Genomic DNA, 20,982 nt, shown 5'->3' with positions numbered 1-20,982 from the left:
AGCTGAATCTTGAACTCTGAATAGGTGTTAACTGTGTGGAAGAACATTCCAGGGAAGGGGACAGCATTGTAAAAGGCACAGACACGCAAAGTGGCTTGTATTTGTGGAGTCCTGACCAGAGCATTATCGTTAAAGTGTAAAGTGCAAGCTGGGCAAGGGGAAATCAGGCCATAGGAAGCGAGGGGCAGGCCCTGAACAGCTTTGTAGGCCAAGCTGAAGTGTTTGGACTGTTTCCTAGGGGCAGGAGGGGTGCTAGTGTTAGATTTATGTTTTAGAAAGATAACCCTGGTGCTGTATTGATAGGTTGACTCTCAAGGGACAGCCTGAGGGCAGAGAGACCAGTCAGGAAGCTGTTTAGGGTATTCAGGTAAATGAGATTGCTGGTCTGAACTGGAGCAGTGGTGCTGGGGATGGAGAGACGTGGACAGGTAAAAAGTGATCGGCTGAGCGATTCATTTGATGTGAGGGAGTGGATTAGCAAGCAAGTGAAGAGGAGGGACGTGGGAGGGTTTGCAGAGGCTTGGGCACCTAGGGTGGCGGAGGTGCCACTCATCGAGATAGGGAACATAGAAGAAGCAAGTTTGGAGGTAGATAATGGGCTCTGTGTGGGATTTATATATTTAGTGAGACGTCTAGGGGACACGTAGATGAAAGTGTCGAGTAAATAGTTGGGTACCTGGATCTGGGGCTCAGGACAGAGGGAGGCCTGGGATGTAGATGGGGAAGCCATCAGTGCGTCCTGTTTGAAGCTGTGAGAGTAAAGGAAGTCCCCTGACACAAAACAGTAGGGAACACCAACATTTTAGGGACAGAGAAAGGAGGAGGACCCTACAAGAGACCAATAAGGAATAACAGTTAGCGAGGCAGGGAAGCCAGAAACAAGTAGTGTCATGAAAAGCAAAGGAAGCAGAGGGTAAGTGGGGAGGGGGGTGGTAGATGAGGGTAAAGGGGATCAAATATATGGTGATGGAAGGAGAACTGACTCTGGGTGGTGAACACACAATGGGATTTATAGACGATGTAATACAGAATTGTACACGTGAAATCTATGTAACTTTACTAACAACTGTCACCCCAATAAGCTTTAATTTAAAAAAAAAAATACAAAGGAAGAAAGAGTGTCAAGGAAGAAGGGTAGTCAACATAGTCACGCGCATCAAGCAGAGTCTGGCCTGTAGAGTGTCCTTATACTTTGGAGATGAAATGGCTGCTGACGACCATAGCAAGCAGAGCTTCAGTGGACAGGGCAGAAACCAGACCTCCCTGGTGGGAGGGGGAGGAAGTGGAAACCATGGGTTTGGGGGTGGGGGGGGGTGTAGCACAAGGCTCATAATACCAGCTTGGGCCAGGAAGCTGTGTCCTCCACAACTAGACTGAGAAACAACAGCTTGAACAGGGTGTGGAGATTGGGGGTGTTATATGGAAGAAAGGGGTAAAAAAAAAGATTCAAATTTCCATCTGTAAAATTTTCCTTCAGCTTAAAGCATTTCCTGTAATGAGGGCCCACTGGTGACAAATTATCTGAAAATGTTTTTGTTTTGCCTTCACTGTTGAAGGAAATTTTCACTGGCTATATAGAATTCTAGGTTGATATGATGGTTGTTGTTGCTTTTGGAACTTTAAAGATGTTGTTCCATTGTCTTCTGTCCTACATTGTTTCTGATGAGAAATCAACTATCATTCTTGTCATTGTTCCCTTGTATATAAGTGTTTTCTATTTCTGGCTGCCATTAAGGCTTTCTCTTTCTCTTTGGTTTTTAGCAATTTGACTATGACGTGCTTAGGTGTGGGTTTCTTTGTATTTATCCTGTTTTAGATTCACTGAGCTTCTTGGAACTGTTTTGATGTTTCTAAACAAATTGGGAATCTTTTTGGCTATTATTTTTTCAAAAGAATTTGTTGCTGAATCTGTTTCTACTCTTTTTATGAGAGCCTAATTGCATGTATATCAGACCACTTGATTATGTCCTAGAAGTTCTTAATTCTGTGTTCATTTTTTGTTGTATCTTTTTTCTCTCTATGCTTCAGTTTGAACAATTTCATTTGGCCTGTTTTCAAATTCACTGACCTTTCCTCTGCAGTGTCCTCTGCTGTTATTCAAATCCAATGTATTTTTATTTCAGATATTGTATTTTTTTTAGTGTTAGAATTTCCTTTTTTTTTTTTTTTAGAGTTTCCTTATATCTCCTGAAATTCACCCATCATATTCATCTTTTCCTTTATATTTTAATATATTTATATGAGGTATTTTAAATTCCTGTCTGCTAATCCAGTATTTGAGCCATATAGGGGTCTATTGCTATTGTTTTTCTCTTAATTATGGCTTGGATTTCCTGCTTCTTTACATGTCTAATCTTTTTTATTGTGTAGTAGATATTGTGAATAATAAGTTGTAGAGATTCTTGGATTCTGTTACCTTTCTCTGATGAGTGTTGAGTTTTATTTTAATAAGCAATTAAATTATGGGCAGCTAATTTTTTTTGGAATGGTTACTTACCATGTTTAAACTTGAAGATAGGTCTCTTGGTTTTTCCTTTGTTCCTCTGGTGTAACCCTCAAGTCCTGAGATGATGTTCGTTCTCCCAAAGCTGGCCTTTCTGGAGTTCCAGTGGAACGCCTGAGGCGTTTAATAAGTCTTGCTAACTTGGTGGGACTAAGAAGTTACCTCGGAAAAAATGGTTAAATGTAGGATCTCAGTTCTCTTCCCTTCCTTCAGAGATTGTAACCCCTCCATTTTTTTACCTTATTTTGATGACTTTTCAGTGCTTGAAAATTGTTATTTCTTGTATTTGTCCAGAGTTTATAATAATCATCTGGGGATGGTTAGTTTGATTCAAGCTACTCAGCCATTACTGGAAGCAAAACTTAGGAAAACGTCTTTGAGCAGAGCTGATGGCCCAGACACAATGCCTGTGCTTTGGTACCTGTCTATACAGCTGTGGGAAGGTCTACAGTGGCTCAGTGGTCTGACTGGGCGGAGAGTGTGGCCAGAACGGTCTGAAAGACTGGGTGGTCAAGGAACCAGATATTTCTCTGATGTAAAAGAAGCATGAAAGTGGGCATAAAGGTGGGAGAGAGCTGGAGAAGTAGGAAGTTGGATTCTTTCAGCTACCTGTCTTCATTCCAAGCAGTGGGACAGGGAAAGAAGGTAGTTGTGAGTACATTCCTCCCACCCCACCCATGAAGGACCCATCCCAGAAGATCACCTTCACGTCCCATTGGCCTTCCTTTGACCAGGCTGCAAAGGAAGCTGGGAAATGTAGTTCTTCTCCCCCCCCACCCATTTCTTCCGCCTCCCCGCCCACTCCGGTTCAAGCCATTGTTTCTCAATCTAATTGTGTAGGACACAGCAACCTGGCCCATGCTGGTATTATGAGCTTTGCGCTTCCCCAGGCTGAGGCAGTCGGTCGCCAGCCGTCAGTTGGCTGCTCACAGCAGCTCACGGCAGCTCTTGCCAGCTACTGGCCGCTCACAATGGCTGCTGGCCACTCACGCTGGCCCCCAGCCACTCATGGTAGCACATGATAGCCCACGGCAGCACACGGCAGCTCATGCTGGCTGCTGGCCACTCATGCCGGCTGCCTGCCACTCACGCTGGCCACTGGCCACTCATGGCAGCACACGGTAGCCCATGGCAGCACACAGCAAGCAGCTCATGCTGGCTGCTGGCCACCCATGGCAGCACACAGCAGCACACAGCAGCTCACGCTGGCCACCAGCCACTCATGGCAGCACACGGTAGCCCACAGCAGCACTCAGCAGCCCGCGACAGCTCACACAGCCCTCCAGTTGCTCACGGCAGCCCAGCTCCAGGGAGAGCTGTTGTTCACACTCTTAGCTGTAGAGGGCGCAGCTCACTGGTCCATGTGGGAATCGAGCTGGCAGCCTTCGGGTCAGGAGCACAGCGCTCCAACAACCTGAGCCACCGGGCCGGCCCGGGAATTGTAGTTCTTATGTGAAGCAGCCATGAGTCCACCTTCGCATTCGGAGTCCTATTACTGTAGAAAGGGAAACTACATATTGGGGAACAGCCAGAAGTTCCTGCCACCAGGAGCTAATGCACCTGTCTTTTAACTCAAGGGTCACTTTGCAGGAGCCTGGCACTCCCTGGGAGCCCATTAAGCACTGATAAGTTGAGAGATATCTACCTGTTCTGCATGTTTCTCCTTATGGGTATCAGAAGACAAGGATTATTGTTCTAACATACACCAATAAATGGATGTCATGTGACTACTAAGGAACAAGGCTCAGTCCACAAGCCACTCGTCAATTCCAGACTTGTTCCCCAGTGACTACGCCATGCAGGAGAGGTGTGCAAAGCTGAGGTGGAAAGATCCCAAATGATGCCAGGATTTTAGTGCTGATTCTCCCAGCTCTGCCCCTGATCGGTGACATCACACTAGGCATGTGCTGTAAGTTTCCTGGTCTGTCCTTTCAACTCCAGAGTAAGGGACTGGGTTGTGTCTAAGATGTTCGTTTAGCTGCCACATTCTAGAATTGTATGATTCCTTGACACTTGGTATCTTTGCATTAAAGCTTCCAGGAGGATGCAGCCACTTCACCTCCTTTGTGGAATGGGCCTGGCTGTGAATGTACGTGCAGTCAGCCCAGGGCCTGCAGACATGGGTTTTTCATTCTTTGGGCTTCCCTTGGTTGTGGTTTTTGTAGTCAGAAGTTAACAGCACAATCTTCCATGCAATTAAGCTTATTTTTAAATGTTATTTTTGTTTCAAAATACTTTATTTCTGCTTCTAGAACTATTATATGTTCATCGCAGGAAATACAGAAAAAAGAGAAAAGTATGACGAAGAAAGCAAAAAAAATCACCCAGACACTGGCACTGTTAAGGCTTCAGTGTGTTCCCTTCTCTTCAGTGTCTAAGAAAATAGGAAAACTCCTTATAGCTCTACTTCAATTAATCCAATTGGGATCACACTATACATGACGTTTTATAACCTGTGTTTTTTTTTTTTTTTCACTTGATGATCATTCACCCAAATCGTTAAATGTTTTTTCAAGGACATGATTTTTAATGACTGCTAAGGATTCTTATTACGTGGATGTACCGCACTGTTCTTAACCAGAACCCTGGACATTGGCTGTGCCTGCATCTTCATTATTTTCAATTGCATAGCAATGACTCCATTTCATACTGACAGTATGTTAGCTCCTGTCACAGACATTGGGTGCATATAACACCCAGAGAGGTTGCGTGATCTGCCCAAGGCCACACAGCAAGTGAGTGGTAGGTCCTGGCCATCTGGCCACAAGGCCAACTATACCCCCTGCTCCATCCCACCCCCACACAGCTGCCTCTGCCACAACAGAGTGTGCACAGGCACCGCATAGGGCTGCTAGGGACCACTGGCTCCCAATGTGTTGGTTTGGGTAGAAAAGAGCCCCTGGGCTTTCCCAGTGGGATGCTGCTCTGGGTGTTTTGCAGCCCTGAGGAAAGCCAGCTGCTCTCTGCCCCCACACAGCAGCTGTGCTTCCTGCTCCGCCCCTACCCACCTGGTGCTGGAGTTCAGGGCCAAGGGGGCAGGATGTGCAGGATGGAGGCAGGAGGGGCCAAGCAAGGAGACCACCCAGCTCCTGCTGCTCCAGGCCCTAAGTGAGGGGGGCAGGAGATTCACATTCCAGTGGCCGGTTCCTGGGGGAGCCTTCTCACCAGGCTCCCTCATCCCTTTCCCAAAGCACTTTTATATCACTCCCTAAAAACCCTCTCCTCATCCTTATTTAGCTCATCCTTATTTAGCTCAAACTCACTTCCTCTGAGAGGGAGGACTCACTGTTTAGTGTGTCCTAAACAGTGAGGGGTGGGCAGGGACAGCAGAGCAGGAGCCACCCTGGCTTTGGCATCAGTACCCCCCCTTTTGCTGGCTGTCATGGCCTGGATCATTGAGTTTTTGCCCCTTTGCCTGAGACTTTTCAGTTTTGACCTTTCTGTACTTTTCTCTAACAGGCAACCATCGGCATCGACTTCCTCTCAAAAACCATGTACTTAGAGGATCGTACGGTGAGTGCTTGACTTTAGAACTGGGGAGACAGAGAGGGCTCCTTTGGGCTTATCACCTGGAACCTTAGCGGGGCACCCCTGAGACCTCATGCCTGCCCCAGAGCTGGCAGTGCCAGCATCACAGAGCCAGGCCCTCCCCCAGCGCCCACCCCCACCATGAGGACCCCGTTGCCCCTGCTGACCCCTCGCCCTCCCTGCCACAGGTGCGACTGCAGCTCTGGGACACAGCGGGCCAGGAGAGGTTCCGCAGCCTGATCCCCAGCTACATCCGGGACTCCACGGTGGCCGTGGTGGTGTACGACATCACAAGTGAGTGTGGGTCCCGGGGGCTCCAGGGCCTGAGGGGAGCCCTGGCCAGGCTGCAGCCCTTGTGTGTGTGTGCATCGTGTGTGCATGTGAGTGCATATGTGCACACACGTGGATGCTTATGTCTGATTGCAGGAAGCAGCTGCCCTGAAACAGCCTTGCCTCCCCTGGCTTTTGTCTGCTCCTGAGGCTGCCTCTCCCCTCCTCTTATAGACCCGAGAGTTCTTTTCAGAAACCCCTCTGGCCTTTCCTGAGCCCCCTTAAGCTCCCCTTGGTGAGAGTCTGCTCTGTAGGGCCCTCCTCCCCTAGGGGATGCTGTGGCCCCCTCCACTGTTTCCAAGCTCAGCCAAGTCCAGTGTGCCCATTTTTCACTCTGCTCTGAGCCTCCAAAGTCGGGTCTAACTCTCAGGTGGGCCCTTAAAGCCACATAGCAAATCATGACACAGTCACCTTCCAGACGGGATGAATTCTCTCCCCAGAGGGTGGTTCAGCAATGCAAGGGGCTCTCCAGGGCCCCAGGACAGCAGCTCCACAAACACATGTGTACCTTCTGTGGAAGGCCCAGACGGACTAGTCTGTGTGGCCTGTGCGCCTGCCCTCCTGCTCCTGGTCTCACACCCTGACCCTCCTTTATCTTCTCCTGCCAGGAGCTGCATCTCACTCCCAGTTTTATCCCCACTTTCCACCTGCAGACCTCAACTCCTTCCAGCAGACCTCTAAGTGGATTGATGACGTCAGGACGGAGAGGGGCAGTGATGTCATCATCATGCTGGTGGGCAACAAGACGGACCTGGCTGACAAGAGGTAGGTGCCGGCGCTGGCAGGCCGGGCCCCCCTCCGTGCCTCTGCAGCTCCTCCCGGGCAAGGAGTTCTGGGATGTGTGGGTCGTAAGCACCCTCTCTGACCCGTCCCCAGGCATTTGGGAAAGGTCCCTGTGGGTGCTAAAGGCTTTGAAAGCCCCTGGTAGACCCCTGCCCATGGGTGTCTCCTCTGTGAAACCCTACCTTGTACTGCCGCAGGGGCAGTGCTCTGTGCGTGGTCTGTATGGAGCCCTGTGCGTCTGGCTCGGCCCAGCAGTGCATGGCCTGGGGCCTGGCCATAGCCGCGGCACAGCTGCAGACACAGCAGTCCCTAGGGTTCCCGCCGTCGTCTGCTTGCACTTTGTATCTCTGCTCCCATGAAATGTCCTTGCTGGTGTGGCTGTGGGTGTGAAGGTCCCGGTCCCCAGGGATTAACCTCAGAATTTCCTGGTCCATTGCTGTCGAGGTGTGATGCTTCCTCTGAAGAGGCTGCTCCAGGGCACAGGGGTCGCTTAGGTGCTGTGTACATACATTTGTCTGCTTATCTCAGGGGACCCAACTTGGTCAAATAAAGCAACAGGCCATCGACTGTGGGCTTCCTGAAATGTACTCTGGCCATTAAGGAATAATGTGAATTAGAGCCTACTTCATTAGAATCCTGTCCTTGAAGTGAAGAACATGGGCTTAAAGCCCAGCCTTCACTAAGTAGCTCTGTGACCTTGGGGCAGTCACTTTTAACCTCAGTGTCCTCATTGGGAAAATGGGACTGAGGTTACCCCTCAGAGAGGCGGTATGTGGCTCAAAGCATCTTACAAACCTAGGCTCTGGCAGTGGTGACTATTGGGAAAGGCGGGTATAAGACAGCCCCCCCACCTGCCGTAGGCAGAGGGCCTGCTCCCTCACTGGGAAGTAGCATGGAAGGAGTAGGGAAGGGGCTGGTGTCCTGCTGTGCCCCGTGACCCTTCATGCTGGAGGGAGCGCTGAGATCAGAGCCTGTCCTCAGGGCTGACTGAGGGGCTTGGTTGGCTCCGCTGCCCGGCTGGGCTGCTCCCACCTCGTCTACCAAGGGCTGCTTCTCTACTGAACTGATTTCCCCCTCCGTTCATCTTCAGGCAGATAACCATCGAGGAGGGGGAGCAGCGCGCCAAAGAACTGAGCGTCATGTTCATTGAGACCAGTGCAAAGACCGGCTACAACGTGAAGCAGGTAGGATGCACCTGGTGCTGGTCCCCGGCCCAGCTTGGCCACGGGGCCCACGTGTGGCTTCCAACGTGGTCAGCCATGGGCTCGGCCCTACCTTGTCCCAACGGGCTAGCGACTGGGTGGGGGCAGCCAACCAGAGTCCCCATAAACCTACCTAACAGGGAACAAGCTTACATCCAGAGCTGGTAACGCATGTGAGAGGGGAGGAACTGGCCTTCAAGGGCTGTCTGGAGAATAATCACCATTGGCCACCATACAGCGTGGCCCCTGTAGCATTCCCTGAATGTCCAGCCACTAACTTCCAGGTGGCTGAGAGAAGCCTTGTTTCTCTAGCATCTTGCATGACGGGATGGGGGTGCAGGGGTCATGCCTTGTGCTCAGCAGGTGCTCAGGTGGAGGGCCAGGGAGACTTGGAGAAATGAGCCTACCCGTGGTACACTGGCGCTCTCAGAGGGGAGAGGCCTGGCGAACCCAACATGTCAGAGGAGCGATAGAGGGGCAGGCTTAGTGCTGAGCCTCAGAGCAGGGGGCTTCTCCCGGGTCTACAGACCCCCAAGGAGTCCATGGATGGAATTCAGCAGGTCAGTGGACTTGGGTTGGAAAACCCACAGCTTTATCTTCAGTAACCTCTACCTGCTTTTTAGCGTTACCTTCAGCGATGAATGTAGACAGCAAGACTCCGTACCAGCAGCAGCGCCTGTGGCTTTATCACATAAAGATCGCAGCTGTGTTCTTATCACCTTACAGTGTTGCAGTATCTTGAACTTGACAGGTGTCACTACGTCAGTATCACAGTGGTTATTAGACACACTGCCAGCTCTTGCTACTTAACAAGTTCATGGGGAAACAGAAATGCTACTACATCACCAGTTTTTAGCTTTAAAGACTTTAGAAGTCTATTTTCAATACTAAATGGTTTTCTTTATGCTCCTGTGTAACTGATGTCACATAACTTAGAAGTAGTCCATAGATGTCACCAGACTGCCAGGGGGGTCTGTGCTTCACAAAAGGGTAGGAAGGCCTTCCAGGAGAGGACTTTGAGAGGTGACAAGGGAGGGAGTTGCAGACAAAGGGAATAGCATAAGCAAAGGTGCGGCAGGAGGGGTCCCCGTGGGATGGGGAGGGGACGCTGAGTGAGGAGCATGTCTTGACTGGGGTATCACTTCTGCGCAGGGTATCACTGCCTCCCCCAGCGGTGCCCGGGAACACTAGACAAGCTGCCCATGCAGCGGTTGGCCTGGATGCAGTGATGATTCACCCCCATGCACAGGGCCAGTGGTGGTGGGGAAGGTGGCAGAGGCATGGGAAGAGACAGAGTGGGGGCCCCAAAGCTCTCAGGACTCAGCCTCCCACCCCAGCAACATGGCTCTGTTCACTCCCATCCGCTTCCCAGCCTCCTTCGGTGTAAGGCTGGGGCTGCTGTGCAGTCTCCTGGAGGAGGGAGCTACCCATCCCCGGAGGCATGCAGGAGACAGTGGGCTGCTGCTCTTTTAGACCCTGATGGAAAGTCTTTGGGGCGGGGGGAGGGAGGCGCTGGGAAGTAGAGAGCTGGTAACCTCAGTGCCGGTGGTCAGGGTCAGGGAGAACCTGATGCCTCCCTTCCTAAAGTGCTCTGGAAACCAGGTGATGGTTTGAGAGGGAGTTAAATGGGGTCAGTTGAAACCCTGTGTGGATCAGAGGAGTCTCCATGCACTGCAGCCTCCTGGACTCTAAATATGATCATATCTGCTCTCAGAGACCCACAAGAGCTGCCTTCTAACTGGCAGTTTGGCCGTTGGCAGAAGCTGTGATGATTTTGACAGACAGGTAGAGTAGGGCTGCCTGGGGCAAGGCCACGAAGGAAAGCTCAGGGGTGGCCCGGGTCCTCTGCACCCAGCCCGCTTCTGCCTGCCTGTGGGGACAGAGCCAGGAGTGCAGTTTCAAGGCTCTTGCCTTCATGTGGAAAGGTGCTCACTCGGGTAGTAAATGGCCATCAACTGTGACTGAATTGGCCATCAGCTGTGGCTAGTTGGCCATCAGCTGTAACCAGTGAGCCATTGGCCACTAATATAACTGCCGTGGCTACGCTAGCAGAGGATGGTGGCTGAGCTAGCAATTGTGGATTGCAGTTAGCAAGGGGTTGTTTGGCAGAGAGAAGCGGACGGCAGGTTGCAGATTGTGTGTCTCCTGCTTCCTGTGTCTCCAACCCAGCCGCCAGCAAGACTATAGTGGTATGACTCCCCTACCTATGGCTCCGTGGGTGTTCCTTTTTGGCCTCACCATGTCCCTGCGTTCTTATGTGGGGAGCGGGACCAGAGACCCCGCATGACACCCTGCATGACACTGCCCCACTCCAGAGCCCCCTCTGCAGCCTGCCCACTGCACCCCACACCCTGCCGGGCCCACCAGCACTTGCCCACTTGGACCCTCACTGCCTTTGGCCCTGGGTGCTCCCATAGGCCCCTCACCCAGCCTTGGTGTTCTGAGACGGCTGGGCTCTGGGTGAGACTGTCATGCAGGGTGTCACACGGGGTCTCTGGTCCTGCTCCCCCCATAAAAATGCAGGACACAGTGAGGCCAAAAAGGAACACTCACGGAGCCATGGGTAGGGGAGTCATACCACTATATTCTCACTGGCAGCTGGGTTGGAGACACAGGAAGCAGGCACCACATGATCCGCAACCCACCGTCCGCTTTTCTGCCAACCAACCTCACTTGCTAACTGCAATCCGCCGTGCTAACTGCAGTCGTGCTTGCTACCTTAGCCACGGCAGTTCTATCAGGGGCTAATGGCTAACCGGTAACAGCTGATGGCCATCTACTACCTGAGCCAGCACCTTTCCACGTGAGGCCGAGAGCCTGGAAACTGCTCTCCTGGCTCTGTCCCCACAGAGACCATGAATAAGACTCACTCTGTCCTCAGAGATTCACGCAGAGAAGTCAGAAGCCCAGAGTGCACTTGGTGTTTCCGCGGAGAAGGGAGCGTTCACAGCCTTCTGGTGCCTTTGTGCTTCTGCTTCGTACTTCTTGTCACCACCTAGGTTCCATATCTGCCAGCACCCTACCTGACATCCCTGCCTCCTCCTGTTGCAGCGCGCGCGCACACACACACACACACACACCCCACAGTTCTCCCCGTGCATTTACACACAGAGAAACGCCACACGTGCACATCCTCACCACATACACACTCACATTCCCCCCACACACAAATTCACACACACAGACGCATCCACACCACACATACCCCCCCACATACCTCTACACGTAGTATACACATCACCCTCACACCCACACCTAAACAAACCCACATCATGTTCACACTCCTGCTTCAGTTCTCTTAGAAAAGTCTCTCTCTGCTGTGACTGTGGCCGACTCCCAGCGCCCAGCAGCCTCAGTGCCCACAGACTTGTAGGACTGTCCCCTGAGGAGAGGGTCATTTGAGTCAAGGGCAGTTGGAAAGTCGGTTCCCTACACCTGGTACCTACGTGGGCAGTGGGGCAGAAGCCAGCCTAAGGGCTTGTCTCCGGAGGTCTAGATCATTTTCTGCACTGGGGTAGGTCACTTGTGGTCACCATGGGCCATGCTCAGCTCCGGTGACCTCCTCAGCTCCTGGCTAGCCTGCTGGGTAAGATGCCAGCGAGTCCCAGTGCTGTGAGAGGCGCTGGGGGTGAGGGAGAGAAGTTAGTGCAGCCCCTGTCCTCCAGGATGTAGTCAGTGGGCCAGACAGGACAGTAAAGGCCAAGGTCAGAACAAGAAGCCGATAGAGGAGAGAGACAGCAGGAGCAGGATGGCAAAAACGGGGCAGGGGCTCATGCTGCATCTCCCCCTTTCTCCAGCTCTTCCGACGTGTGGCATCGGCTCTGCCTGGAATGGAGAATGTCCAGGAGAAAAGCAAAGAAGGGAGTATCCTTTTCCTTTGATAAGTGAGTGAAAAATGCCCCGGAGAAGCCATTTATCCATCTAGTTATTCACTTAGTACTTTAAAACAGTGGATGGACACTGGCCTCTCCAGCGCGGCCTTCCCAACTGACAGATATGGTGTGGGGGACTCTGTACAGGAAAGAAGCTGAACTGCAAGGTCTTGACAGCCTGTCCAGCTGGGACCATGTAAGCTGCTCCTTCCCACACAGTGTGGGGCTACCAGAGGGATATACAGTGCCAATGTGGTGCAGGGAGTGAGAAATAGTAATGCTGCCCTTCTTTACAGCGAATGTCAGTTTGTATCTCATGGGTCCAAGGGGGTGTGGGAGGGCCAGGGAAGAAGAGGAGGGGTGGGAGCTGGTGACTCTCATCCTTTCTCCCCAGGCCAAAGAGCCAAGTCCCTGCGTATTTGCAAAGGGACAGAGGGACTGCGCAGGGCAGCTGACGGGTGCACAGGGGCGTGATCCAGGGTGGCAGCTTCTCTGGGAGAGTTGTCTTCCTTAGCCCAGCCCCCTACAGTGATTGACATCAAGCTGGACAAACCCCAGGAACCTCCAGCCAGCGAGGGCGGCTGCTCCTGCTAATGCAGCCTGACCTGCCGGCTTCCTCTGACACTACTCGCTTGTTGTGTTGCTTCCTATTGGTTAGCTTCCTAAAGGGGGGTGGGAAATGAGCTTATCAAGATGGGAGGATTTTTCTTTTCTCTCTGTCTCTAGGAGTAGGGTGGGGTGGGGAGGGAGGCTGGGCATCAGGGATCACGTCACTCTTAACAGCTGTTACTTAAACAACTATTTTTTGGTTTGGTTGTAATATATTGTACTTTATTAAGATTGCCAAAAACTGTTAAAAATTTAAAAAAATTTAAATCATGTGTATACAACTTTTTGCCAGATAAAAATGTAGCCATTTTTATTTGAAAGATGTCCTTTTTTGTTTTTGTATATTTGTAAACTTATAGAGAACCTTTTCCACACACCGCCTCCTTCCTGTCCTCTTTGAACTGTCCATCACCTCTGCCCTCCTCCCACCCCAGCCCAATAAACAAAAACATTTACTGGGCGACTTAATTAGGCTTTAATCCTGGGCCATCTGGCCCAGACCAACCAGGCCCCACCAAACAGGCCCTACCTGGTGAAATCAAACACTGATTGAACAAAACAGCCTCTGAAGAGGCAGCTGTGACTCTGTCCTTCCGTGGCCAGAGTGGACATCAGCCATGGCCCGAAGCTGAAATTACGGCCTTGTGGACGGCAGGGAGCCCAACAGCAGGTCCCACTGGAACTCCTGCCGCCCCCTTCCGCTCCTTGAAAAACCTTGAGGGGGGTGAGGGCACTTGCCACGGGCAACCTTGTGTTCTCTGTAGTCCGTCCAGTGATTGGCAGAGCAAGAGGTCATTGGAAGGAAGGATGGGGTGCTGTTGGCAGCCGTGGGGAGTGTCGATGTGTTGCTTATAGACTTGGGGCACCGTGTGTACCTCTGAAAATGTTTTAACCAACCCGCCCAGTGTTCAGTACACATATTCGGGATGAATCTAAGGAAAGGACAAAAAGAAACTCAGTGTGTGCCCCTGAAACCTTCCTCCTTGGACGTCAGGTCAGGGAAGCTGGAGCCTGTATCACACAGTGTCAGTGCACTTGTGATTGGGGGAGGGAGGGTTGTCGGCAGAACCACCCCCTGAAGATGCATGCTCTCACATCCTCAGCTGCTAACACTGCTGAGTGCTGTTCTGGAAAAGCTGACGTCTTGATGAGTTTTTGCCCCACTGGCACAGTGTCGTTGAAATCTTTGTGCACATCCCTTTGGGGATATTGTAGCAGCATTCTGGTTGCCTGAAGGTAAGGGTGAGGCAGGGTCTCCAGAAGGTTGCCCAGAGAGAGCCATCCTTGCCATTTTTGACTCGTTTCTGAGAAGGGCTAAGTCTGAGGACATGTAAAAGCTGTGAAGAGAGCTGTCTCCTCACTAAGGGGTGTAAGCCAGTGGGCCCATGCTCCAAATACACCCACTCGCTGACCCTGAGCCTGCGCAGAGCCAGGCAATAGACAGCAGCGACTCTGGCCAAAAACAGTAAAACCTGCCCTCCAAGCTGGCTTTGATTCTTCCAGGCTGCTATTGGGCCTGTCACAGGTGAGCTAAATGACCTTCTGGGGTGTGGGAGGGGGGTGAATTCCTCCACAGAGCAGCGCTCAAAAACTTATTGCAGTGAATTCTGGAACTTCTCAGAAACGAATCCAAAATGGCAGCGAAACCTGGCAGGACTCGCTGATATGTGTCCAGTGGGCCTGTGACACACTTTCAGCTAAGGAGGCTGTATGTCAGAGCTGATCTTTAAAGAGAAATTTATCTTCAGGTGAAGAAAAGAGGAAGCAGGATTCCCACGGAGCTCCCCTTCCAAAAGGCAAAGACCAATGTACGAACGTAATTCCGATGTCATGTGTTTAGTTTTTATATGTGTGTACATACTTATATATAGAAATAGACTTGTGTATACACCTTCCACACACACACATTCTTACAGAGGTACACGTACGTGCTCAGCGTATATTCTCGTTTTTCCTGCTCTAAAGTTGGAACTTGCATTGTGATTAGTTTTGGAAATTCAAAAGTACTGCAACGTGTTGAAATAAGAAGTACTTAATATTGTCAAAAAAACTTGTGATTGTCTTGCCATCAATAAAATAATTACATAGCTGTGTTACACTACAGGCAAAATTAGCCCACGGGAATAGTGCACCATTTCTCCCTCTATGTATTTATATGCACGGGTGTGCATGCTACGTGGGCCAGCGCCCCCCACCATGGCACACCCCTAAGTGGTGCTTGTGGGAAGAGTGCTTACCTCGTGAGAATTTATAGGAGTCCATGTGATAGCATCCAGCCTGGGTGGCAGTGAGGGCCATTGCTTGTGGCCTCTGGGACAGCCCCATTTGCAGAGATCTGCCCTGGGTCTCAGTGAATGAGTATACGGTGGATTTTTACTTTCTTGGTACTAAAGAGTAGCTTTTCTTAAAACATTCCTGTAAAAAAAAAAAAAAGTAGAAACTCAGTTCCCTTCCCACGTGTACACATATCCAAGGCACCAAGAGGAGCAGTAAGAGACGCCGTAGATATTGTTTGGCTTGATGTGGCCTCGGTGAGTCCTGCCTTTCCTTGCACACACACAACATTCTCTCTTTTTGAGTCCAGGCTCTCCCCAGCCCCGTGGGCCTCTGAAAATGAAGGCAGTTGCCTCATCTTGTCCTCCCATCGTTGTGGTGCCATGCCATTCCATGGCCCGATCTCCACCCCTCATTTCCTGGCATCTGTTGGGCAGCCAGATCTGTTGCACAGAAGTGCATTGGTTCTTTGGTTCTCGTTGTCAGCAGGTGCGATCACTGGTGTCTTGTTTGTAGGTAGGATCTTGACTCAGAGGGTTAAGGTTCAATAATAAAATGATCAAGTTCCCTTGAAGAAGAAGTCATGAGGTTGCCTCGGCATCCGCAGTGACTGTTACATTTTTGCCGAATCCAGATGGGCTAGTACAAAGCCAAGTGGAGGAATCCTTTCAGGAAATGATCTCAATTGAGCCAGTAGTTCAGTCCCTTTCCCAAAAGACTAGCCCTGACCTGGGAGATGAGCAAGGTCATCTTTTTCAGGCCCTCTTTTTTTGTTGGGGGATGTCGAAGAGAATTTGTCAGTAAAGCTGCTGTTTTGCAGGCATCTGAAAAATTGAGCGTAATGGGAAAAGCAGAGAGTATATTTACAAATGCACACAACATGCCAGAATGAAAGTGTGACGAAAGCATCTTGAGTGTTACAAGTACAGTTGTGTAGTCCCAGGGGAGCATACTTGGTGATTATAAGCAAGTTTCCTTCAGTCAGAGGCTTCCCTACTGTCCCTGTCACCACTTTACTCCTGTCAGCATCCTCCAACATTCTGTAATGTTCCCAGGTCCGAGGAACAGTGGCCAGATCAGGTCACGTGTCAGGCAACAGAAACAAGGATTGAAAGGTAGTAGCTCAGGTGCAGACACATCTTGAGTGCAAGGTCTCCATCCTCTTGGAGGCCAGCCAGTGCCGGGAGCCCTTGCCCTCAAGTACCAGGTGTGACGATAATGGCACCGCTGGCTTCGGTGTCCTGCAGGCAGAGCAGCGTCATTCCTTCAGATGGTGGAAGGCAGGTGAGGATGTCAGGATATGAAAACAGGTAGCCCAGGATTGGGAGGTGTGTCTGAGCCACGTGTGGGGCAGCTAAACAGAAGTCTGTTTGCATCAACCAAGCAGGGCTGTGTGCTCACTAGTTTCCAAACTACCTCTCCCCCGAGAATGTGAGGCATTAATACCTGGCTCCAGCGGTGTGAGGCGGAGGTCTCATAACCCTTCCTGTTTCAAAGCCAGGAAAACCAAGCCAGAAGGGTGACTTGCTTATGGTCAGCCAGCAAGTTGGAAGTGGTCGGAAACAAGATGTCTCCATCTTCATGCATCGCCGACCTGTGTGTACACAGGTGACCACGCACTTGCACGTAAAGGGCTGCTGTGTGTGGGTGCTCCAGACCCTCTGTACTCTAGTTAGGACATGAGATTCCGTCCGGTGTGTCTGAGTGAGCCAGAAAGAGAAAAACAATCCACGTACACTTCAGGCTCCTCCACGGCAAAGAAGGGCCAGCCCCCAAGTCCACGCCGATTGTTGTGGGCACCCACAGACCAGGGCACCCTTTGAATTTTTGTTTGAAATGAACTATTTAGGTGTTCCAAAGCCTTGGGTTCTCAATGTGTAAACTCCCCAGACACCAGACTTGTGTGGGTGACTGCAGTCAGGGTGAGGTTTATCCTTACAGTGGGGTTTGGATGTTTCCTTCTGGTGGGAAGCCTCCATACATCGAAGGCCAGCCCCGATCACGTGGTATGTGTCAACTTGTCCCCAGTTCCCCTCACTCATCCCTATAAAGTGACTGGCCACGAGGAGCACAGAGGGTGGCATTTCCATCTCTTACTGGCTCAGTAAGCATAAATGGCCACATTGACTTTACATAGAACTGTGTAAAATGTGGAAGACTCAGCATGTTGATCAAACAATAAACTGTCCTAATTCTCAACACAAAGCTTCCTGTCTAATGTCTCTAAGTGGTGCAATTATATATGGGAGCGGGGGCGGGGAGAGGTGCGAAAACATTTCTTCAAGTGCATGTTCCATGAAGACCCTCCTATGTCAGGGTGTTATGCCCAGTACCCAGAGCCCTCTGCTGCTTCCTCCTCCTTACCTGGGTTCTCCACCAACTCAGAAGGGGCAAAAGTAGGACATACTGATTTCCATACTCTTCATTCTGCCCCAAAAGCTGATGGAAAGGGAAATTCCAGGCAGCACTGAGACTCGGGGTGTGATCTCCTGTCATCCCTGCTCTCCGTTTGCCAGGGCTGGGGGTGGTAATGGGTGGGTTCAAGGACTCGATCTCTTCCTCCTGGTGATTTCCGGGAAACCATTTAAAGGCAAGAATTTAAGGTGAACCATAATCAACCTTTTAGGTGGCACCAAGCTGCCACATACCGTGTCCAACTTCACGCCACACCCATTAGAGAACATTTCTACGAGGCCCCCTTCAGGTCTCAGTCCTCTCCAGACCGAAAGATGCCCTGAAGGCCAGGAGCATTGTGGGACCAATCCAAAGAGGACACAAAGGCCATGACCAGGCACAGAATTGCCCTGGCCTGCGAACGCTAGGTGTCCTGGGGCTGCGGAGTTAGCCAACTTCACCAGGTCTCATTCATCTCCAAGTTCAACTTCACTAATTATCTTTCCCCTTTAAAGGTTCTGAAGTTTCTGGAACACCCTCCAATCTGCCACCTCAAGGAAGCCATCTCTGATTAGGAGGGACAGGAAATAGCTGTCCCAGCCCACTCACTTTTCTGCCTGCCAGATGTAAAATGTGAGGCAGAGGAGGTACAGCGGCCTGGGAGCTAGAGCACAAATGCTTGTATGGACCAGATGAAAGCCAGAGTAAATTCCAAGAATGTAAGGGGAGCCATAAAGTTCCATGATTACGGTATTTGGGGCACCGTGACTTCAGACAGCAGAGGGAGAATCATCTGAGTGGTGTTACACACACCACTGTCCAGCGGCCCCTTCCTTCCCTGGCCAGATGACGGAGGCACCATTGGGATGCCCCAGATGTGAGTGTGAAGAATGCAGCTGTGGACATCCTGCCTAAGGGCCTGCATGGATCAAGGGATGGGGCTCAAGCTCATTTTCCTTATTACTACAGCTGTGTTTTGCCGACCAGTGACTACGTGCAGAAAGGAGCTTTGATAATCCTATGCTAACCTCTAATTTTTTTAAAGGCCTATTTCAGTTGAAACAAAATGATCTTAACACCACACCAGTGCCTCACACTAACAGGACCCCAGGGAAACACGAACCCCAGGAGGTGCTGAGACACAGGCCGTGGGAAGAAGTGGCAGCCCTATTGGGGCGGTATGGTTCCTTGAGCCACCCAGGAACTCAAGGATAGCAAGGGCGAAGGTGAGGGCAGCACTGAGGGGGTTCACCTTGGAGCCCACACGGTGCTCAGAGGTCCAGCGCAGTCGTGATGGAGATCATGCTGAGGGAAGAGCAGGGTGCCACACTGAAAGAGTACATGTTTTTCACCTCAGAATGGGACCGTGTGCCTCGAGAAGCAGGAATTGTGCGTGTTTAGTATTCCTGGCACAGTATTTGGTGTTTTCTGAATGAACAAACACTATATACAAGGGTCTTTTGAAGTCTTTTGAATCATCAACCATGTAGGGCTTTATCATTGAAAAGTGGGATCACTTCCTGGCACAGAAAGCCAGGTGTAGTAATCATCTTGTAAATAAAAGTATATGAAGGGCTGAAATAGAGGAGGTAAGCATCTTAATTGAGAATATCCTTCAGCTGAGAATGGGCATCAACCACCTGTGGCTTCGATAAATCTGTGCTAAACTCAAACCTTCCAAAAAAAAAAAAAAAAGCAGCACATTGTTCTGGCTGAGGTGATTTCAAGTCAGCGGACCATGGCCAGTGCCTCCCACGAAGCAGGACCCAAAAGGTGCTGGGACGGAGGCCCTGGGAAGGTCAGTGGCAAACGCCAGGTCCTCCCCACCAATGGCAGCTGTTGATCAGGAACCAGCACCCCCGCAAACTGGCGGGGATACCAAGGCTGCAGAACCCTCAGGAAAGGGGCTTGAAAGAAGAGCCGGAATAAAGAACCGTGCAGCCAGGGCCTAGAGCCCTGTCCGTGGGTGTGCGCCACGCCCCGTGGAAGACTCCATCCCAGAAGCGGGCAGTGTTTGCCAGTGGAGCACCCAGGGCTCACCGCAGCTGCGTCTCACTGTGGCCTGCGCCTCTCCCTTAGCAAGGAATGATCATTCCCACGAGATGGCAGCTGTCCTGGGAGTGGATCTCAGGGCGCATGCACACGCAGCGGCTCAGACCCTGTTCTCGAGGAGGTGTTTCGAGCCACGACGGTCTCGTCTAGGACACACAATCGGGCCTCGTCTGCCAGTCCTCAGGACCTGACACCCCTCTTTTCACTCTGGCCACACTTGCCCCTCATCTCGTCAAGAAACGGGCCTACTTTGGCTAAATGGCTTCAGGACCACAAGGGGATACCACCCGAGTAAAGAACACATTGGATCTCCCATCAGAACCCCTTCCCAGCTCCCAAGGACTAGTCCCCATGACCTTACCCCGGCCCGAACCCACGTGGATGAAATGACTGGCACAGGCGTAGGAAGCAGGATAAAAGGCCCAGGAGAGACTCGCTAACCTGCCTGCTTACTTTACTCTGTTAGAAAAGCTAAACAGGGCTCGTGACCCAAAGCACCTAAGACCAAAACACACTAAAGGCACAGCCCAGGCCAGTCCCTTCTGAGGGTGCTCCCAGGAGCCCTGCGTTCCTGTAAAGGGCACGTTAAGCATGCCGGCTCCTGAGACCAGGCCATCTGCTGTCAAACTGCTTGTTCAGGAGCAGGGCTCTCAGATCAGCTGTTTAACCAGCATCGCAGAGAATTCTGATGCTAATATCTGAGATCCACTATCTGAGACATAACTTTCCTTTTTCAGATGATCATCTTTAGGCCTTGAATAAGATTCAACCCCGCTCCCCTTCTTCAGTCATTTTTTTGGTGTATTGCTTCCCCTAATAAAGTAAAACACTTTAACCAGAAAAAAAACAGCCACAAAAAAACAGCCACAAAAAAAGCTGAGAACCCATGCCTCTTAACGGAAGTATCAAGCCATTGATTTTTACTCACATGAGGACCTACTATGATTGTGTGAACACATCACGTTCATCACATTCCTTTTTGATTTCTGAATCAATGTTCTTACCCACTTCCTTGAATTACTACTTGGCGGGTAACAAAAGGGCAAGAACTAAGTCCAAAGGACAGTAAGAACACTCATAGCAACAAGGCTTTCGAATAAGAACTCTGCCAGGGTTAAGGTCTCAAGTCTTCTCTGTTTCAGCCTGCATTTATTTCACACACCAGTAGCAGGTGCAGGACACAGGGTTTGGGCGCAGGGGCAGGAGGGGAGCTGGAGTTCTCATTCAGAGCTAGAGTGGGTGACAGCAGGCAGAGGCTTGGGCTGTAGTGTACGTGGAGACCGTCCTCACTGGGACGTCATCAGCTCCATGCTTTTATTCTTCGACTCTCCCTGAGCCATCAAGGCCAGGTGAGGTGCTCTGGCTGCACGCCCCAGGGCACCCTGCACCTCTCCTGTACGGCTCTTCCCACACTGTTCTGGCGTTAGCTTCTCAC

The 20,982-nt window shown here is 51.0% G+C and overlaps 1 protein-coding gene across 1 annotated transcript in view; it reads left to right on the top strand.

Moving 5' to 3' along the window:
- Positions 1-17,306, top strand: part of RAB6B (RAB6B, member RAS oncogene family) — a 56,516-nt gene extending 39,210 nt beyond the window's left edge. Inside the window, exons 3-8 of the mRNA XM_074312860.2 lie at positions 5,963-6,016; positions 6,220-6,325; positions 7,015-7,126; positions 8,235-8,328; positions 12,144-12,210; positions 12,748-17,306. Of these exons, the coding sequence (XP_074168961.1) occupies positions 5,963-6,016; positions 6,220-6,325; positions 7,015-7,126; positions 8,235-8,328; positions 12,144-12,210; positions 12,748-12,812 (498 nt within the window). The 3' untranslated portion in view covers positions 12,813-17,306. The remainder of the gene's footprint in view (positions 1-5,962; positions 6,017-6,219; positions 6,326-7,014; positions 7,127-8,234; positions 8,329-12,143; positions 12,211-12,747) is intronic.
- The last annotated feature ends 3,676 nt before the right edge of the window (positions 17,307-20,982 follow it).

Source organism: Rhinolophus sinicus, chromosome 5, assembly GCF_057876585.1.
Source record: "Rhinolophus sinicus isolate RSI-liver-muscle chromosome 5, RSI-T2T, whole genome shotgun sequence".
Lineage (NCBI taxonomy): Eukaryota > Metazoa > Chordata > Mammalia > Chiroptera > Rhinolophidae > Rhinolophus > Rhinolophus sinicus.
The sequence above is the reverse complement of the archived record's forward strand: the minus strand, read 5'-3'. Positions and strand labels throughout refer to the sequence as shown.